The following is an 18,905-nucleotide window of genomic DNA, read 5'->3' as shown; positions in this document are numbered from 1 at the left end:
CACCACTGAGGGCAGAGCCAGGGGTCCAAGGTACCTCAGGTCTTAAGTCTGAGGCACCGTCCTCTCAGCACCCCCTGTACCTGCCACCCTGCTTTCTGATCCTGGGAAGCAGCAGCAGCACTAGACTCACAGGAAGAGGCAGGACCAGCTTGACTTCAACTTCTTGGTAGAGCTGACAAGAGGGTGACCACGATGTGGTCCTGGGCTGGACAGTAGTGGCACACGCCTTTAATCCCAGCACTTGGGAAGCAGAGGCAGGCGGATTTCTGAGGTTGAGGCCAGCTTGGTCTTCAGAGTGAGTTCCAGGACAGCCAGGGCTACACAGAGAAACCCTGCCTCGAAAAACAAAACAAAACCAAAAAAAAAAAAAAAAAATGATGTGGTCCTGACACAAATGTCCTACCTGGAGGGGTGGCCTATAGTTGTAGAGGACTGGGGTGCCTCCTGTCTTGCCCGATGGAGCTATGTCAGAGCAGTAGACCCAAGCCAGAGGGTACAGGCCTGGAGACTAGGGACTCAGCCCAAACAGCTCAATTTGTCCCTGCAGGAAACTTGTCTGATGACTCCTCCCCTAGCCGTCCTCCCCATTCCCGCCCCTCCCCAAACACCCAGGCTGTCTCCAACAACAGAGGCCTGACCTAAAGCCCTGAGGCCAGTTAGCCCCAGGTAAGAAGTATCCTGATCTCTGTGGGAGAGATGAGGAGCTGGTGGAGAGCCCTGGGAGGTTGGGGTTTAGATGTCTCCCTGGCTGAAGCAGAGGGGCTCTGTGTGTGTGTGTTTGTGTGTGTGTGTGTGGTGGTGGTGGTGGTAGTGATGGTAGTGGGGGACTAACAGGAGCTTAGGCCATTGAGTGAGGGAGTTATCCCAGGGCTGGGGAATGCAGCTTATCTGCCTCCTCCTTCCCTAGGCAGGACACAGCTCTGCATGCGATTTGAGCCTTAGAGGTAAACCTCTGCCCCTCTTGAGTGTGTGGTGTTTCTCAGACCCCTGCTGCAGACACCTAGACACCTGTGTGGTTGCTGCTCTTGGGAACCAGGTGAGCACTCAGATACAATGCAGCAGCCTTCCCCTCCCCCACCCCACCCCACCCCCCAGCTCTTCATCTACAATGGGAGGGTGCTAGTGCCCATGAGCCACCATCTGCACGCATGGATGTTCCAACTCTTTTGCAGCTGCAGAGAAGCCAAGGCCGCGACTGCTTGCTGCCCCTGGCCTCCCATCTATCCTGACTCCTTGACCTCCTGGGCTGCCCCTACCCCAGCCACCTACCCCTGACATCCTGATCTCAGGCTGGACCAACTTAGAGATGCCAGTTGCTCTCGGCAGCCTCGCCTGCTGGGACAAATCCTGGTGCCAGCAGGGGCTGCAGGGAGCCCCCGAGGCCTGCACTGCTCCCCAGATGGTCTGCTCTTCTTGACGGCTGGTGTTGCATCCTGTGTCCATGTGCTGGATCTTGAGGGACGCTCCATTTGTCAACTACCCTGCTGCATTCCTAGAGCTGGAGACTTTGTCCCAGAGGATGTGGCGGTGACAGCTGCAGGGCTTGTGGTGGTCAGTGACCTCATTCACGGTGCTGTGTATGCTCTCCAGTACACTTCCCGGGAACCCCAGGGCCGCTGGGTGACTGTAGGCACATTCCTGTCCCCCCGAGGGCTGGCTGTGGATGCTCTTGGACACTTCCTGGTGACAGACTACTTGCCTGGAACTGTTCACAGCTTCATGTTAGGACCAACCTGGGAGCCCCTTGCTCCAACCTCCATGCTAGGTCTGGAGGGCCCTTGTTGGGTAGGTCCAGGGCCTGATGGGGGCTTTGCTGTGAGTGAAGAGTTTGGGGATGTACAACTGTTTGGCAGTGCCCACCAGCCTCTGGGCTCCCTAGGAACCCTGACTGGGCATAACTTTGGCCACCCAGCGGGTGTGTGCTCTGATGCGGAGGGTAGCATTATTGTGGCTGATGAGCAGAGGCACCAAGTGACTTTGTTTCCCCGGGTTGGGCCACCCATCTGTTTGCAGTTGGAGGGACTAAAGAGGCCCTTGGGTATGGCCTGTGCACCCCAGGGCCAACTAGTGGTGGCAGATGCAGGGGACAACTGCATCAAGTTGTACCAGTATCTGGGGGAGATGGCCTGAGGAGTAGGCTCTGGGGAAAATAGCCCCTTGCTAGGACTGGCCGGGCCTGAGTCCTTTGTACTATCATGGAAGGTTGGTAGGCTCCTTGGGGCCTGCTGAGCCTTCTTCCTGACACCTGGTCTTAGCTGGCTTTGTGATTTCCTCTTGGCAAGTGCTCCTGTCTACACAGAAACCATGAATCACCATTTCTTGATGAGTTTCTAAACTGGGCCATCTCCACTTCCCTATTAAGTATGCTCATAGGTTTTCATGCCCCTAAAACCCAAGGGCCACTCAGTCCCTGGCTCTGCTAGCTTGGGTCTCGGGAGGCCTGAGCTTTGAGGCAACACTTGAAGCTCTAGATCCTGGGTGCTGAGGCTGTCTGCCAGCAGATAGCTAGACAAGATCTCCTGCCAGGTGCCCCAACCCCTACATCCTAATCAGAGGCAGGCAGGGAGGGTGTGGCTAGGCTGGGTTGGGCAGTTTAGAGGAAGGGTGTGGTCCCTTAGTGTTCCCCCCATCTTCAAAAATATTCCCATTCTTGAGCCTCCAACAGCACTCTGGGCCTAACTGAGAGGTAAGGAGTAGGCAAATCAGAGGGGTAAGGCTTACATGTGTCCTGGTAGGGGCACATAGCAAGGGCTGACTGAGTCTTCAGGTCCTCTACTGGACACTCCCTGTTTTGAAAGATGCCTTCAGTTTTCCCTTCAATCCAGGTCCAAACCACTTTTGAGCGCTTAGGTGGGGTGCTGGGATGGTTCTGGGTAGCACAGGTTCTTTCATACCCTTCCATTCAAGACAGGAAAACAGTAGCCTTTCCTCCCATGTTACAGATGAGATCTGGAAGGGGAGGTGTGTGTGTGTGTGTTTGAAGAGCTTAGTGAGAATCTGTTCTCACCCATGTTCTTCATGTGGGAAGAAGCAAGAAAAAGCTCCTTGCTTTTGTCCCTTTAGGGTGTGGGGTGGCACCCAGCCTGTCATCTGGACGTTGAGGTCAACACACGTCACTTCTGCAGGTTAAATCAATATGCCCTGTTCATTATGTTGTGGGCGATTAACGGACAATGAAAGAAACTTTGCTTGTAAGTAGATGCTCAATAAACATTAGTTACTGCGTTGTTAGGAGTATTGCTTTCAGAGTATGCGGCCCACACGGGTCTGCGTGCACCCTACTCGCAATGGATAGAAACAGATGGAAGGGCCCGGGTATAGGAGGCCAGGCGATAAGAACAAAGCGGCTACCTTGGTCCTCAAAGGTTGGATCCACCCGACCTTTCAGGACATTTACAGCGAGGGTAGCTTTGATGACAGGAGCCCCGCGCGCGGAACTCTCGGGCCCAGGCGATGGACAGCCCGGGCATGTTTGGGGACCGGACCGTCGCGCGACAACGCGCGGAGCCGGCGGAAATGGTGCTGATGTCCCGCGGCGGGCCTGGGAGCCGCAAGCACGGTCGTCCTCCCGGGCCCGCCAAACGCGGTGCCCAACCCAGTTTCTTCCCTACCGCTCGGGGACGCGGCCCCGGGCACCAGCTGGTGAGCACTAGCGGGTAGCGGGGCCGGGAGAGGAAGAGGAGGAAATCCCGAGGCAGCGCAGGCCTCTTGGTCCTAAAGACTCTGAGATGGGAAACCGGAGGCCGGGATGGAGGGAGAGGCGGCCACCACGCTGCTGACCTCCAGGCTCAGCGGCACCCGTTGTGGGTCTGGGCCTGCTCTCCGGAACTTGAGGGCACCGAGAGGCCCCTCCTCCCCTCCAGGCGGGGAACTGGCTGGAAGATTCCTGGGGCACTGGCTGAGAGGCTCATATTTATCCACTCCAGTAAAGGTCAGAAACAGATTACCCCCTCCTTTTGAAATGAAAAAGGAAAGCATTTACAGAGGCGAAAAATGTGTTTCTGGGCAGGTTCTCTTATAGGCTAGGTTGGCCTCAAAATCCTAGTGTAGCAAAGGATGACCTTGAATTTTTGATTGTCCTTCGGACACCTTCTGATTACAGATATGCACTGCTACTACTGGTCTATGAGGTTCTGGGGACTCAACACAGGGTCTGGTGCAGGCTAGGTAGGCACCATACCAACTGACTACATCCCTAGTCAGAAAAGTGTTTTTTTTGAGGGGGGTGAGGAGGCATTTATTTTGAACGTGGGGTAAATATGAACCCTCTCAAAGATTCACAAAGTAATGTTTCAGCTATGATGTGTCCCAGGACTCTCGTAACTGGGCTGGCCATCCCTCAAGCCTGTTCCTTGCAGGGGAGGTAAGCAGGAGCTCTGCTGCTGAAGTCTGACTTGGAGTTCTGTGAAGAGACTTCCTGGGGCCTCTTATTTAACCCTCCTGGGAATGGGCTGTCGGGGAGGGAACTGACTCCTCCTTAGCAAAGGTAGCTTTTCCAGGCTTGGGCTGTTCTTTTTAATCAGCATCTTTAAAGGCGTTCACACATCCCAGGTTTCTGCCTTCTCCTCCAGCCTCTCACCTCTTGTATCGATCGCCTGCTCTTTCATCATCATTTTCTGCTGCTGGGATCCCAGCAGCCCAGTGTAAGCACACTCCTTCTTACACTTCAGTGCATCCGGAGGCTGAGATGGGAGTGAGGGTGGGGATTTGCCTCAACTTGAGTTCTCTCAGTACCCCACAGATCAGAGCTCCAACCTCTCTCTGCCTTGCACCTTCTTTCCTTTGACCTGAGCTTTTTTGCTTTTTTAAGGTAAACTGTAAATGAAGCATACTCCACAACGAGGATGCTTATAGATACAGTGTGTATACAGCACAGTGGATTCACGAGTTGTGAGCAGACTCCAAACCAGCCTTTGAAACATCTGTTTATAATTAGATCAAGGGCATTTCTCTTCCTACAGGGTTGTGAGCATTTTTCCTTAGTTCGTGTGAAGTGTTCCCCCCGGAGAGTCAGATGATATTTCACTGAGCTGCTGTGTCCTTACAAAGTTGTTGAACAAGAGTTTGGGCTCTGCTGAAGGGTTCCCTATGACAGTGGCCCACCGGGGCTCTTACAGGCAGAATGGCTCTAGTATCTTTAGCCGTGCCCCATGTCATGGCCTTCTGGAGTCAGTTCCTACTGAAGGGACAAGAGAAATTGGTTCTTGACACTGGCTATGGGGATTTAGCCTGCCCTAGTGTTGGGCGTCAGGTTTTCTCTATGGACACCTACCAATTGCCTGCTTCCTCCAGGTTCTTTGGAGTTTTGTTTTACTGGAGACTTCTGACTCGGAGGTCTATGGAAAGGCTTCCTGAGACTTCTTTACTGCACCCACCTGGGAACGGCTTTTTCAGGCTTGGGCTGTTCTTTTAATCAGCACCAGCATTTGGAAGTCCTACAGTGCTGGGTCCCATTAGTCTTCTCAGCATTGGGCTGGGTTATAGTTCATATGAGACCCTAGGTCTAGTCCTCATTATCAAAACCAAAAAGATTTGCCACATTGTCCATGTGAAAGCTTTGGGCTGGACAGGAAGGGAGCAGCTGCATCTGGATCCTTCAAGCTCTGGGCATTTGTTTATGGGACAGCTACCGCCACCACTTGTGTCACTGTCTACCCCTCAGCTCCAATTGTTTTGTGTAGACACTAGACCAGGAAACTAGGCTTCAGCCCAAGATCTGGGCCTCCCTCAGGAAAGGATCCAAAAATGGGGTCTTTGCTCACGGTTGCTGTGTTCTTCACTTCACATGGGCAAGAGGCGGTGTTGACTAAAGAAAGGCATATGTAGGCACCTGAACCTTGCCAAACATTCCAGCAGTTCAGTTCAGCAGGCACAAGTGAAGGAAACCCATGATCTCCAAATAGTGCCTTTTCTGTGGGAGGAACAGAGTGGGGGCCACAGGGTCAGGATTTGTAGCTACTCTGGTGGGTTGTTTGTTTTATTTTAAAGATTTATTTATTTATTACATGTAAGCACACCAGACACACCAGAAGAGGGCATCAGATCAGATCTCACTCATTAGAGGTGGTTGTGAGCCACCATGTGGTTGCTGGGATTTGAACTCAGGACCTTTGGAAGAGCAGTCAGTGCTCTTAACTGCTGAGCTATCTCTCCAGCCCCTGTGGTGGTTCTTAATGCTCATGCCAAGAGCCTGAGAGGTCAGGAGGGCTGCTGTTCCCTCACAGAAAATGCATTGACATTCTCTCATGGAGAGAAATACTGCTCTGCTGGGAGCCCCATCTTGGGAAAGACGAGTATTACCTAGAGGTACCTCAGGCGAGCAGAGGGCAGAGCAGAGCTGCTTCCACTGAGCTACACCTCCAGCGTCTTCTCTACTTACTTTCTGAGACTGAGTCTGTGTTACAGCTCTGAAGGCAAAGGTGTCCTGGCAGTCTGGAGCCAAGGAATAGCACAAAGTCACACCACACAATAAGCCTCATACAAGAGATTTATTGGGAAAGACCCAAGATGGCGGCTACCTCTGCTTGGGCCAGAAGTAGCAGAAAACTGAGTGAGAAGCAAACTTATATAGGATTTCTTGAGGGTTGGGGGACCAAGTTTTCCAGGGTGGGAATTGCTGGAGATTCAAATCCTGACTTAGGCGGAGCTCGGGATTGATGAGTTTTCAGCAGTGGCAGCAGCAGGACGACAACATGCTCCATGTCACAGGAGGAGCAGCTCCTTTAAGCGGGCCTTACACGCAGCCTTAGGACCAGTGATCTAGGTGTGCATCCAGTTTTCCTGAGCCCCGAAACAAGTTTGTTTGGTTCACTTTTATTTTTATTTTTGGTTATTTGGTGGTGTTTGAGATCAAATTCAGAATGTTGGCCATGCTAGGCAAGCACTCTGTCATTGAAAACCATCCCTGGCCCTCCAAAACAGGCTTAATACCTTTTAAATTTACTTTACGTATATGAGGTTTTGCCTGCACGTATGTAACCACACATGTGCTACATCTGCTGGAACTGGAGGTATGAATGGTTGTGAACCACCATATGGGTGCTGGGGATCAAACTCAGGTCTTCTGCAAGAGCGATGAGAACTCTAAACCTCTGAGTGGCTCTGCAGACCCAGGTTTTAAAATTTTATCTTAACTCTTGCTTATGGAAATCTAGTTTGTCGCTGTTTGAGACAGGGCCTTATTTTGTATGCCAGGATTCCCTGAAATTCATGTGTAGGCCTAGCTTGTCTTGAACCCAGTGATCTCCCTGCTTTAGCCTCCTAAGTACTGAGACTCTAGTCAAAAGCCATCTCCCCCCAACCCCTTCTTTTGAAGGCTGGTCTTGAACTGGCACTCCTTCCTCCACCTCTCCACTGCTGGGATTACAGGTGTACATTACACAGCTGGCTGGCTTCTGGTTTGCTAAAGTTATCATTTGTGTACATGCTCATATGACACTCATAAGGAGGCCTTTCTCATTAAAGCCCTCAGGCTCAGCCCCACACTGCTGTCAGTCAACAGCGTCTGTCCAGTACCTCACTCTGCCCTGCTTCGGGCTGCTGGCCTTAGAACTTGTGGAAGCACTGCCCTGCCATCACACATACGGCTGCTGCTTCCTGGGGCAGTGATCGGAAGAGTTCAGTCTCTGGGAGATGCACAGCCATGACTCACCAAATCCAGAACTGTGCTTTCCCAATGTGTGGCTGGGTGAATGGTTCGTAAGCAGGGTACAACATCTTGCAGGCACTATGCTGCCAGCCACAGCAGCTCTAAACCAACCCTCTCTGCTCTCTTGCAGGGCCCCCAGTATGGTGCTCAAGGTCTTCTTCCCCACATGCTGTGCCTCGGCAGACAGTGGCCTGTTAGTGGGACGGTGGGTCCCAGGACAGAGCAGTGCTGTGATCCTGGCCGTGGTGCACTTTCCCTTCATCCCCATCCAAGTCAAGGAGCTCCTGGCCCAGGTGCAGAAGGCCAGTCAAGTACCAGTGGCTGTGCTAGGTACCTGGTGCCACCGTCAGCAGGAACCACAGGAGAGCCTGGGGAATTTCCTGGAGGGCCTGGGTACCATCTTCTCCCATGATCCCTGGTTGCAGCTCTGCCGGGAGAGGGGTACCAGACTCTGGAGCTGCAAGGCCACTTACCCGCAGATGTCTGACCCTCTGGACACACACCCCGAAGAGCAGGTCATGCTCATCTTCTATGATCAGCGCAAGCTGCTGCTCTCCTGGCTGCATCCGCCTCCAGTCCTGCCTGCCTGCCAGATGGGAGACACCACAGCCAGCACCGGAGGCCTAGCTGACATCTTTGACACAGTGGCACGCAGCGAGGTGCTCTTCCGAAATGACCAATTTGATGAGACACCCGTACGCCTGAGCCACTGGCAATCAGAGGGAGTGGAGGCCAGCATACTTGTGGAGTTGGCCAAGCGGGCCTCTGGGCCTGTCTGCCTGCTGCTGGCTTCTCTGTTGTCCCTGATCTCAGCAGCTAGTGCTTGCCGGTAGGTGCCTCAGACAGGAAAGGTAGGACAAGAAATTGGACCCTTGAGAACCACAGGCTCTCCCTTCAGTGTAGTGGCATTGAGAGCCAGAGGGTCCATACTGAGGCTCATGTTCCTGAGACCCAGTTCTCCTCTTACCTTCCCTCCCTTTGCATCTCAGAGGATGTCTTAGTAGAGGCTGCTATTCCTGGAGACTGAGTGTGTGAGGCCCATCCAGTTAGGTATAGAATGGGTCGCAGACAGTTCAAGCACCGAGAAGAAATCTGGTGAACACAAAACTGGGTTATTGCACTTAAAAAAAAATTACAGGGCTGGTGAGATGGCTCAGTGGGTAAGAGCACCCGACTGCTCTTCCGAAGGTCCGAGGTTCAAATCCCAGCAACCACATGGTGGCTCACAACCATCCGTAACGAGATCTGCTGCGGTGTACTTACATATAATAAAAATAAATAAATCTTTAAAAAAAAAATTACAAATAGCCAGACAGTGGAGGTGCACACCTTTAATCCCAGCACTTGGGAGGCAGAGGCAGTTGGATTTCTGAGTTCAAGGCCAGCCTGGTCAACAAATTAAGTCCAAGACAGATCTCCTGGAACTGGGGTTGCCATCATGTGGGTGCTGGGAATTAAACCTGTGTCTCTACAAGAGCAACAAGTGCTCCAGATCATCATCTCTTCAGCTTAGCTTACGATTGTTGTGTGTTTGGGACAGGGTCTCAGCTGTATAGCCTTAGCTGGCCTGAAACTCACTATGTGGTCTAGGCTAGCCCATTCCCCTTCTTTTCTGTTGTTCCCACAGCTGGCTTCAGGTGATAATGCAGTTCCTCTCCAGTCCATAGTTGCTTGGAGCAGTCGTACCCACCCAGGGTCTCTAGAATCATGGGTGCTAGCCTGGAAAAGTCCTCAAGTCCTCAGAATGCTGAGTAACACTAGGCTCTTTTTTTGGTGGTGGTTTTGGTGGTGGTTTCTGAGACAGGGTTTCTCTGTGTAGCTCTGGCTGTCCTGGAACTCACTCTGTAGACCAGGCTGGCCTCAAACTCAGAAATCCACCTGCCTCTGCCTCCCGAGTGCTGGGATTAAAGGCGTGCGCCACCATGCCCGGTGCTGCTGCTCTTTTTGCTCTTTGACCCTGCTCTCCTGTTTCACATGAGCCAATTGCTATCAGGTATTTTCTTCTTCCTTGGCTTGAGGACATCTCTTACTATGTGAGCATCTGTGGAAATGTCTCAGTGCTTCCTTTGTGAGGAACTCAGTCTTATGGAAAGCCCAGGAGAACCTTGCTTGAGCTGGGTTACCATGTAGTAGGCAGGGCAAGTCTTGGGTGGATGAGAGATGACCTAGTCCCCCCTCCCCCTCTACTTTTTCAGCCATCTTTTGGGGAAAGGGTAGCCCTAACCAAGCTGGCCTTAGACTCGAGATCTATTTGCCTCAGCCTCCTGAGTCCTGGGATTAAAGGCACGTGCTACCACGACTGGCTATCTTTTCAGCTATCTTGACACTCCTCTTTGCATTGGCTGGTGAGCTCAGGTATGCCTGAGGCTCTGCGAGGGCTCCAGCTCTGTGGTAGCAGTAAGCACAGCTGGGGGTGGGGCAGGAAGGTGCTGTGCGTTTCACATCTAGGCATCCTTGCTTGGCTGTGTTGGTCTTCACATTTGCCTGGGCCCTGCTGAGCCTTGAAGTGGAACCAAAGGGCTCAGGGTGAGTGGCTCTGGGTCTTCTTTCTAGAGTGAGAAACCTAGGCTGGGAAACCAAGGAACCTAAGGCTGGAGGTGTCAGTCTCAGCCCTTATATTCCCCCCAGGCTATGGAAGCTGTGGCCACTTACCTTCATCAGAAGCAAGCTCTCCACTTGTGAGCAGCTCCATCACCGGCTGAAGCACCTCTCCCTCATCTTCAGCACAGAGAAAGCCCAGAATCCCATGCAGCTGATGAGGTATGGTTTCCTATACAGGGGATGCGGTGGGGAGGGGTGGCCCATCCTCTTCTTCCTCTCCACTTTGCACTGTGCCTGCAGCCAGGCCTTTCAGGTCACAGGCTGTGTCTATAGCTGTGCTTTCCCTGACTTTCCTTCCAGGAAGGCCAACGTGCTGGTTTCTGTGCTACTGGATGTGGCCCTTGGCTTGCTGCTGCTCTCTTGGCTCCACAGCAATAACCGAATTGGACAGCTGGCCAATGCCCTGGTCCCTGTGGCTGATGTGAGTGGATTGGGTGGAGCCCAGCTTCCTGAGGGTTGGGAATCCTCTTGGGCAGTCCTTCAGCTGGCAGGAACAGCTCTTCCCTGTCCTCACCCTAGAGACCCAGCCTTTGGCCCCAGCCTGAGATATTTCCTAGCTCTTGGGACCTGTCTCTCAGGGCAGCATTGGTGAATTGCCTGCTGCCCCTTCCTGAAGGTGGCAGTGTCTGAGGGCCACTTTGGTTGAGGCTTTCATGGGCCCCGTTTCCATGCTAAGCTTATATACCAGGTGAAAGCTAACCTTAGGACAACTCTGGCTCGGGGCTGTTGCTGGGCTGTCCACGCTATTGCCAGACTGCTCTTACACTGGAAACAAGAGGCACAGGCTGTCCTCTCTACTCCCCATGCTCCCGTACATGGTATGTACAGCACATTCATGCTGGTTCCTTCACCTCATTTCTACCTGGCCATGGAACGCCTCAGTTCTCCATCTCATCTGCAGTAGAGGCAAAGCAGTGTCTCCTATGGAAGTCTTGTGGGCTCTGCTTCTGCTGTCAGTGCGGATGAGTGCTGGGTCTGTTTGTTGCCAGGCCAGAGGAGGCCACTGGGGCAGCAGTGGGCTCCTCTCAGCTTTGTGAGATCTGTGGAGGTCATCCCAGTAGGAAAGAGGAGCTGGAGCTGGGTGAAAGGGTGAGGCTGTTTCTATATTCTGTTTCTTGGCCAACTTTGTCTGGGGAAAAAAAAGCACCCATAAATATTTAATTAAAAAATGGAGTCTTTTTCTGCTGCCAGGCTTTTATCCTTTAAATATTAAATAAGACCTATTTATAAAGAAGGTTTTGCTCTCCTCCCTGGTGGTCCTGAGGCTTTTGCACAGGATTGCAAGAGGCTTTGAGAAGAGCATGTAGGGATATAAGAGTTACTCTTGACTAGACAGTGGTGGTGCAGACCTTTAATCCCAGCACTTGGAAGGCAGAAACAGGCAGATCTCTATGAGTTTGAGGCCAGCCTGGTCTATACAGTGGATTCCAGGACAGCCAGGGCTATATAAAGAAACGGCCTCAAAAACAGACAGACAGGATTACTGCTATGGCCTCACCTTGGTGACAGAGTAGAGCGTCTCTTAGCCAGACGTCCCGTCCCGTACCCTGCTTGTCACTGATGTCCCCATGTGTTCACTGCACTCAGTTTCGTCTTTTCTTTGGGCCCCTGCCCTCCGGCACTCTCCCCTGCTTGCCAAGTCTCTGATAAGCCCAACACCCTGTCACTCACCCAAGATTGCTACCCATTGCTGGGTAGCCCTAACCTCTGGTAGCAAGTGGTACAGTGAAGTCTTTAACGGGGGCCTTCAGTATTTCCCAAGTATGGTTTGAATTGAGCCATGGTCTGTCCCACCTGAGCAATATCCAGGTATCATAGACTTAGGACCCTATGGGTCCAGGGCTAATGTAGCAGTATAAGAGGATGACGGGAGTTCTCGGGTTGAGGTAGATGTCTCATCGGGACACACGCTCACTCAAGGAATTGGTTATGTATTCCAGCCTGTTAGAAGATTCCTCAAACCAGAATCTTGGAAGTCATCTGTGGTCAAGGGTCAGGGGTCCAGTGGCCAGACAAATTTGGGAAACACAGTTTCTGTCCAAAGTTAGACGACTTTGGTGCACACCTTTAATCCTGGCACTTGAGAGGCAAAGGCAGGTGGATCTCTATGAGTTTGAGGCATCTGAGTCTACACAGCGAGTTCTAAGATAGCCAGAACTATATAGGGAGACCCTGTTTAAATAAATAAAAAGACAATGATTTTGAACCTTGGAAGTGCAGGCTGCCTTTGTCCTGCCCAGAGAGACTGGCTAGGGTGGGAGCCCATTCTAGACAGTCCTCAACCTGCCCACTCATCTACCTCTGTGACCGTGTCATCCTCCCCTGCTCCATGTCCCTGCTGCCCCCTCATCTACCTCTGTGACGTGTCACCCTCCCTGCTCCATATCCCTGTAGCGCGTGGCTGAGGAGCTTCAGCATCTGTTGCAGTGGCTGATGGGTGCTCCTGCCGGGCTCAAGATGAACCGGGCACTGGATCAGGTGCTGGGCCGCTTTTTCCTGTACCACATCCATCTGTGGATAAGTGAGTGCCTGCTGGGCAGGGTTGGGCAGCCCAGCAGGGCAGGTTGAGGAGAGCAGACAACCCTAGTCAGGCCCAGTCTCCCCCTGCTTCCATTTGCTGGCCTCCTGTTTGTATGAAGCCAACTGTGTCGGGCCAGTTGAAGTCTCAAGCTGAAGTCTGGGTCCAGTGGCTGGGCTTGTGCTCACCGGTATCCTGCAGTATTAGGTAGCCATTCTCAGAAGCATGGGCTCCCAGTGCCTCAGTGGGCACTACTTATGGCTGAACCCCATCCTGCAGGCTATATCCACCTTATGTCCCCCTTTATTGAGCATATCCTGTGGCATGTGGGACTCTCAGCCTGCCTTGGACTGACTGTTGCTCTGTCCATCTTTTCGGATATCATCGCCCTTCTCACCTTCCACATCTATTGCTTCTATGTCTACGGTGCCAGGTATGTGTATGTGCAAGTGGGCGCTCAACAGGGTGTGAGCAAATAGGTGAGGTGTGGCCCTCATGGGTGAAGTGTGGCCTCATGAGCATGTGACCTACAGGCTGTACTGCCTGAAGATCTATGGCCTTTCCTCTCTCTGGCGTCTGTTCCGGGGGAAGAAGTGGAATGTTCTGCGCCAGCGAGTGGATTCTTGTTCCTATGACCTTGACCAGGTACCTACAGCTTTGAGCCTGCTGACCCTGCCAGGGCAGCTACTTAGACCCTACCAAGGACTAACCTACTCCTATCCTGCAGCTAGTTTCCAGCAGTTGTCCTAGGGGGAGGTACCTGCAGACCTACAGACTTTACCAAGGTGGGCATAGGACCTGCTTTGGCTTATTCCATTTGCTTATTACCCAGATGTGATACATGAAGTTTCCCCTAACATCATATTTGCCTATGTACCCTACTGCCTGTTTCCCCAGGTCCACAGGGTATGTAGACACACACTCCTCATGGTAAAGGGAACATGGTGACCCTTGCTAGCTCAGGAGACCAAAAAATTCAACTGCAGTTTAAGATGTGTGTGGGCAGTGATAGAGTTGCCTCCCTGGCCTGGATCTTGTGGTGCCAGGTGTGCTGGTCCTTTTTCCCTACAGCTCTTCATTGGGACCTTGCTCTTCACCATCCTGGTCTTCTTGCTACCCACCACCGCTCTGTACTACCTGGTATTCACCCTGGTGAGCCCAGTACCTCCTGCCCTGGGGCCTACAGAACAACTTGGGATTGGTCACTGCCTGAGCCAGGCACACAGGAAACAGGCTATCTACCTCTTGGGGTCACATCAGCATGGCTGTTCTGAACTCTCTGGAAACTATGTACTGGTCTTAAAGCAGTTGGGGGTTCCGTCCTGGAGAAGACTGGCTACAGGGGAGGTTGGGACCCATAGTAAGTGGATGGGGTCATAGAAGAGCCCTCCTCTAGAGGTAAGCCTATTGGGCTTCTCTCCTCCTAGGCCTGTTTAATGTGTGCCCTCAGCCCTGACTGTCACCTTTGCTACAGCTCCGGCTCCTGGTGATCACTGTGCAGGGCTTAATCCATCTACTTGTAGACCTCATCAATTCCCTGCCACTATACTCCCTTGGCCTTCGACTCTGCCGACCCTATAGGCTGGCAGGTAAGTGTTGGGTGCTGGTGGTCTGGCTTCTGAAAGATGATACAATGTATCCATAGGCCTTATAAAACACTTGTGCCAACTTCTTGTGTCTCCTTCCTGAAAGAATTGGTATGTGTGGCATAGTAGGCAGGGCCATGAAGACAGACTTGGTCCTGGGCACATGCTATCTTTTCTCTCTCCCTGGAGAGTTAAGTTCAGGGACATAAAGACCCGAGGCATCACCCTTTCTGTAATACGTGAGGCTTGCTGCAGAGTCTGTGTAGGATATAGCTCAGACTCAGAGAAGTCTGCCTCCATGTGATTCTAGGCTATGTCTGCTTTTTGATGACCCTTACCCTTGGAGGGACAGGCCAGAATGAGGGCTGCTAGACTGTAGCAGGAGCACCCTGCACTGTATAATCATCACCTATCACCCAAGCTGTCTCTCTGAATCTCTGCATTCTGGTTCCATGTCCCTTGCGGGGAATTTATCTCCTTTAGGCCTGAGGTTGTTATGAGCAACCCATTTGTCCCTAGGGCTTTGGATACACCAGGGACATCAGGATCGCCTGGCATAGCCAATGTTCAACACCAGTTCAGCTGATCTCTAAGGTGACTCTATCAGCAAGCTCAGACCCTTTTGATAGGGACATGCAGATTCCATGGCTTTGAACCAATTTCAAAGTCTGCCTTCAGGCATCTCCCTGCTGCTGAATGCCTATAAAACATTTTGTGAACATCCTTCTAGCTAATTTCTCCATTAACCTCAGGGGACCCAGGCCAGAGTCTCATTTGCAATGCTCCTCACTCAGCCTCTGCCCCCTTCTTCACTTCAGAACACAAAAGCAGGTGGGCCACAGTCGCCCCAGACATAGCCTGGGGTGCAGAACCTCTTCCTTCTAAGTTTGGAGCCAGTAAATGGGGCAGAGCAGTTACGTTGCTTGGAAGGCCATGGCTCTGACCCTTCCCACTGCCTGGCTTTAAGTAAGCTTCATTTCCAGCTTATTTAGCTTATTTATCAAGACAGGGTTTCTGGGCTGGTGAGATGGCTCAGTGGATAAGAGCACCCGACTGCTCTTCCGAAGGTCCAGAGTTCAAATCCCAGCAACCACATGGTGGCTCACAACCATCTGTAACGAGATCTGGCGCCCTCTTCTGGAGTGTCTGAAGACAGCTACAGTGCACTTATATATAATAAATAAATAAAATCTTTAAAAAAAAAAAAAAAAAAAAAAAAGACAGGGTTTCTCTGTGTAGTCCTGTTAGTCCTAGAACATACTCTGTAGACCAGGCTAGCTTTGAACTCAACAGAGTTCTACCTACCTCTGCCTCCCGAGTGCTGGGATTAAAGGCATGCACCACCACAACTGTCTCATTTCCTGCTCTTTTAAGAACCTTCCTGCCGGGTGTGGTGGCGCACGCCCTTAATCCCAGCACTCAGGAACCTGGGAGGCAGAGGCAGGAGGATTTATGAGTTCGAGGCCAGCCTGGTCTACAAAGTGAGTTCCAGGTCAGCCAGGGCCATACAGAGAAACCCTGTCTCCACAAACCAAAACAAAAAAACCAAAAAAACCAAAAAACCTTCCTGGGCATTTCCTAGACCTGGAAACCAAAATACAGGCCAGGGGTGCTATGGGTTCCTAAGTCACAGACACAGAAGCTGTAGGGCACTGAACTATTAACAGGGCATCTGCCACCCAGCATAGAGGCAGCTGGGAAAGTAGAGGAGGAGAGAACCCTGTGTTCCCAGGCAGGTCTACTGCCTCCTGGGTGTGCTCAAAGGGGCTAGAAGCGTCCGAAATTGCCATCTACAACAGCCTCTGCTGACCCATAGCGTTCCGTGGGACCAGTGAAAGCTGATTGGGCATTGCCATCTACCTTCCTAAATCCTTTGCTTTCCTATAGCTGGTGTGAAGTTCAGAGTTCTGGAAAAGGAGGCAGGCAGACCCCTCCGACTCCTGATGCAGGTAAGAACTCTCTATGCTTCACTGCTACTCAGACCCGGGATCCCCACCTTCCATCAGACTCCCCCAGTGTCCTGGGACAGCTGGTGTGATACTGTGGTGTTAGAGCAGCCAGAGGTCACATAGAGGTAGAAGGACCCAGTGGAGCTAAGGGATAGGTTCCCTGGCATCTGAGCACTATAACTCACTGTGTCTGGAGCCTCCCCAGCAGAGTTATGGCTACTTACTGTGGTCTACATAGTTGAGATCTAGTCCAGCCTGTGGGTGGAGTGCCCATACTTGGCTAGAGACATCATGAAGCTACCCTGAGTCCCATAGTGCTCAAGGTTGTGATAAAACAGAAATGACTTTACCAAGGCCTCATGACAAGTAGTCATTTCCTGTTGGTCTTGAACCCTTGGCTCTTTCAGTCACAGATTCCAGTCCCTGTGGAAGGGAGCAGAACATGTTTTGGGGTGACTTGCCAGGTATTGAGTTGTACCTTGGGCCAAGTCTAAGACTCTTAGATGCAGAAGCATCTGGCATGATCCCCTCCTCCTCTCCTTCTTCCTTCTTCTTCCTCCTCCTTCTCTCTCTCTCCTCCTCCTTCTCCTCCTCCCAGAAGCCTAGAAACAGAGTAGATTCTAGGATAGGGCAGACACTGAACTCCCCTGTCATCATTCCCTCCTCAGGGGACCAAAGTGCTATATGGTTGCTTCTCCAAGGATAGATAGCATGGCTATTCCATAGGCAAACGTTTGTCTGGGTTTGCCCTACAGTTGTCTAGCTAAAGATTCTCTAGAGAGCCAGTCAGGCCCAAGGTGCCAGCCCTCAAGAGCTTCTTCTGTAGACACAGCTGAAGCACCCAGGACCACTACCCTACTGATATCTCCCCTGTTCTTGCAGATAAACCCTCTGCCCTATAACCATGTGATGGACATCTACCGTCTGCCTCGCTGTGGCTGCCATCCCAAGCACTCCTGGGGTACCCTGTGCCGAAAGCTGGTCTTCGGAGAGCTCATCTACCCCTGGAGGCAGAGAGAGGACAAACAGGACTGAGGAGCTGGACACAGCCTGCCCATAGCTACTGCACAACCATCACGCCTCCTCTCTGCCAGGACAGCACTGACCACGGGGTCATCTCAGGTCCCACAAGGGCCAACCAAACACTCTGTGTGCTGAATGTAGGCAGGCCTTACCCTTGAGTTACTACTTTGCTCTCGGACCCTGCCAGCTTCAGTCCTGCACTCTAGCACAGTGGTTCTCAATCGTCCCAAAGCTGACCCTTTAATACAGTTCCTCATGTTGTGGTGACCCCAACCATAAAATTATTTTCATTACTACTTCATAACTGTTAATTTTGCTACTGCTATGAATCATGATATAATATAAATATCTGTGTTTTCTGACAGTCATAGGCGAACCTTGTGAAAGGGTCATATGACACCCATCCCAGAGAGTTGAGAACCACTGCTCTAGTACCACCTATGTAGGGACCCACATGGTTTTTGTAGTCATTACAGTGAGCCTGATTCCTAGGAGTGCCTGGACTCCGTGGGATATGCTGGCAGGTCCTCTTGGCTGCTTTATTGGGTGGGAGCACTCCTGGGCACCTGGTGCACTTCATAAGCCTCCGCAGAACATTTCCATTGGGAAACAGGCAGCTGCTGATCCCTTATCCCCTCGAACTAATCCCTCACCCTGTACTTCATTGGGCTTACTTGCTACTCTCTGGAGATTGCTTTGTGAAGTTGCTGCTAATAGGCCTTTGGGTACCCTTTACTTGAAGTTATATCAACTGGGGTGATTGGATACCTGCCAACCTGGCTGCCCTGTTCTTGCTTAGTGCTCCATGTATGGATAGGCCCTTTGGCAAAATATTCTATCTTATAGACTCTTTATGGGACCAGGTAGCTTCCTTCTGGACAGGCACTTCATGGCTCATTGTGTGAATGATCTTGGGGTGGTGAAATGGCCAGGGTTGGTTCCCTAACACTTAGTGGGACCCCATGTGAACTAGTCCCTAGGGGGCAGGAAACCTCACTGCCTGATGGTCTAGAATTATCTGCTGTGGGCAGGAGGGGACAGCTGGCCCAGCCTGTCTTTCAGGGGCACTTGCGACTATGGACATTGGTCTGTCTGTGCCTGCTTCCTCTTGCTATAGGTCACAGCCACTCTTAAGCAGCCAGTGGAGGATTTTGGTGAAGATGAATCCTGATAGTGTGATGACAATAAAATCTCATGAATCTGGAGTACCAGCTTGGGTGTGCTGCTCGTCTGGCCAGGCTCTAGGTGGGTGGGCTAGGTGGGGCACTGGGTTACCCCAGGTGACTGTCATCATTTCCTGCCTAAGGTCTCTGCAGAGGCTCTGCTGAGTTGCAGCCCTAGGCACTTGAAGATGTCATAGATAGGTGAACAGAGCTAGAGCCTCAGTGCCTCTGGCCACAGTTTCACCCAGATTCCGGGAGCTGGGATACAGTCTGGTAGGGCTGGGGTTGTCTACTCTGGGCTTTGACTATGTGGATTCCAAACAAAGCACAGCTCTGCCCTGGACTGACAAGTTTCTCTATGTAGTCTTGGCTATCCCAGAACTCACTCTGTAGACCAGGCTGGCTCAGACACAGATC

General features: G+C 51.9%; 2 protein-coding genes across 6 annotated transcripts; both read left to right on the top strand.

Annotated features, from left to right (window-relative positions):
- Positions 1 to 1,011: 1,011 nt before the first annotated feature.
- Pigq (phosphatidylinositol glycan anchor biosynthesis class Q) lies at positions 1,012 to 18,536 on the top strand. Of its 5 annotated transcripts, none has more exons than XM_029471341.1 (11): positions 1,012 to 1,036; positions 7,779 to 8,477; positions 10,277 to 10,408; positions 10,550 to 10,670; positions 12,644 to 12,770; positions 13,047 to 13,200; positions 13,301 to 13,412; positions 13,839 to 13,919; positions 14,242 to 14,356; positions 16,241 to 16,302; positions 17,185 to 18,536. In XM_029471341.1, the coding sequence occupies exons 2-11, from the start codon at positions 7,789 to 7,791 to the stop codon at positions 17,335 to 17,337; spliced, it is 1,746 nt and encodes a 581-aa protein (XP_029327201.1). In that variant the 5' UTR covers positions 1,012 to 1,036; positions 7,779 to 7,788; the 3' UTR covers positions 17,338 to 18,536. The 5 variants fall into 5 exon arrangements, with proteins under 5 accessions (XP_029327201.1, XP_029327202.1, XP_021005019.1 ...); XM_029471342.1 differs by lacking the exon at positions 1,012 to 1,036 and adding an exon at positions 2,663 to 2,686; XM_021149360.2 differs by lacking the exon at positions 1,012 to 1,036 and adding an exon at positions 3,003 to 3,191.
- On the top strand, positions 1,288 to 2,589 carry Nhlrc4 (NHL repeat containing 4). The gene has a single exon (XM_021185733.2). It carries the CDS (start codon positions 1,720 to 1,722, stop codon positions 2,128 to 2,130), a length of 411 nt encoding a protein of 136 aa, XP_021041392.1. The 5' UTR covers positions 1,288 to 1,719; the 3' UTR covers positions 2,131 to 2,589.
- Positions 18,537 to 18,905: the final 369 nt, after the last annotated feature.

Source organism: Mus caroli, chromosome 17 (genome assembly GCF_900094665.2).
Source record: "Mus caroli chromosome 17, CAROLI_EIJ_v1.1, whole genome shotgun sequence".
Taxonomy (NCBI): domain Eukaryota; kingdom Metazoa; phylum Chordata; class Mammalia; order Rodentia; family Muridae; genus Mus; species Mus caroli.
Note: the sequence above shows the minus strand (reverse complement) of the source record. Positions and strands in the feature narration are given on the sequence as shown.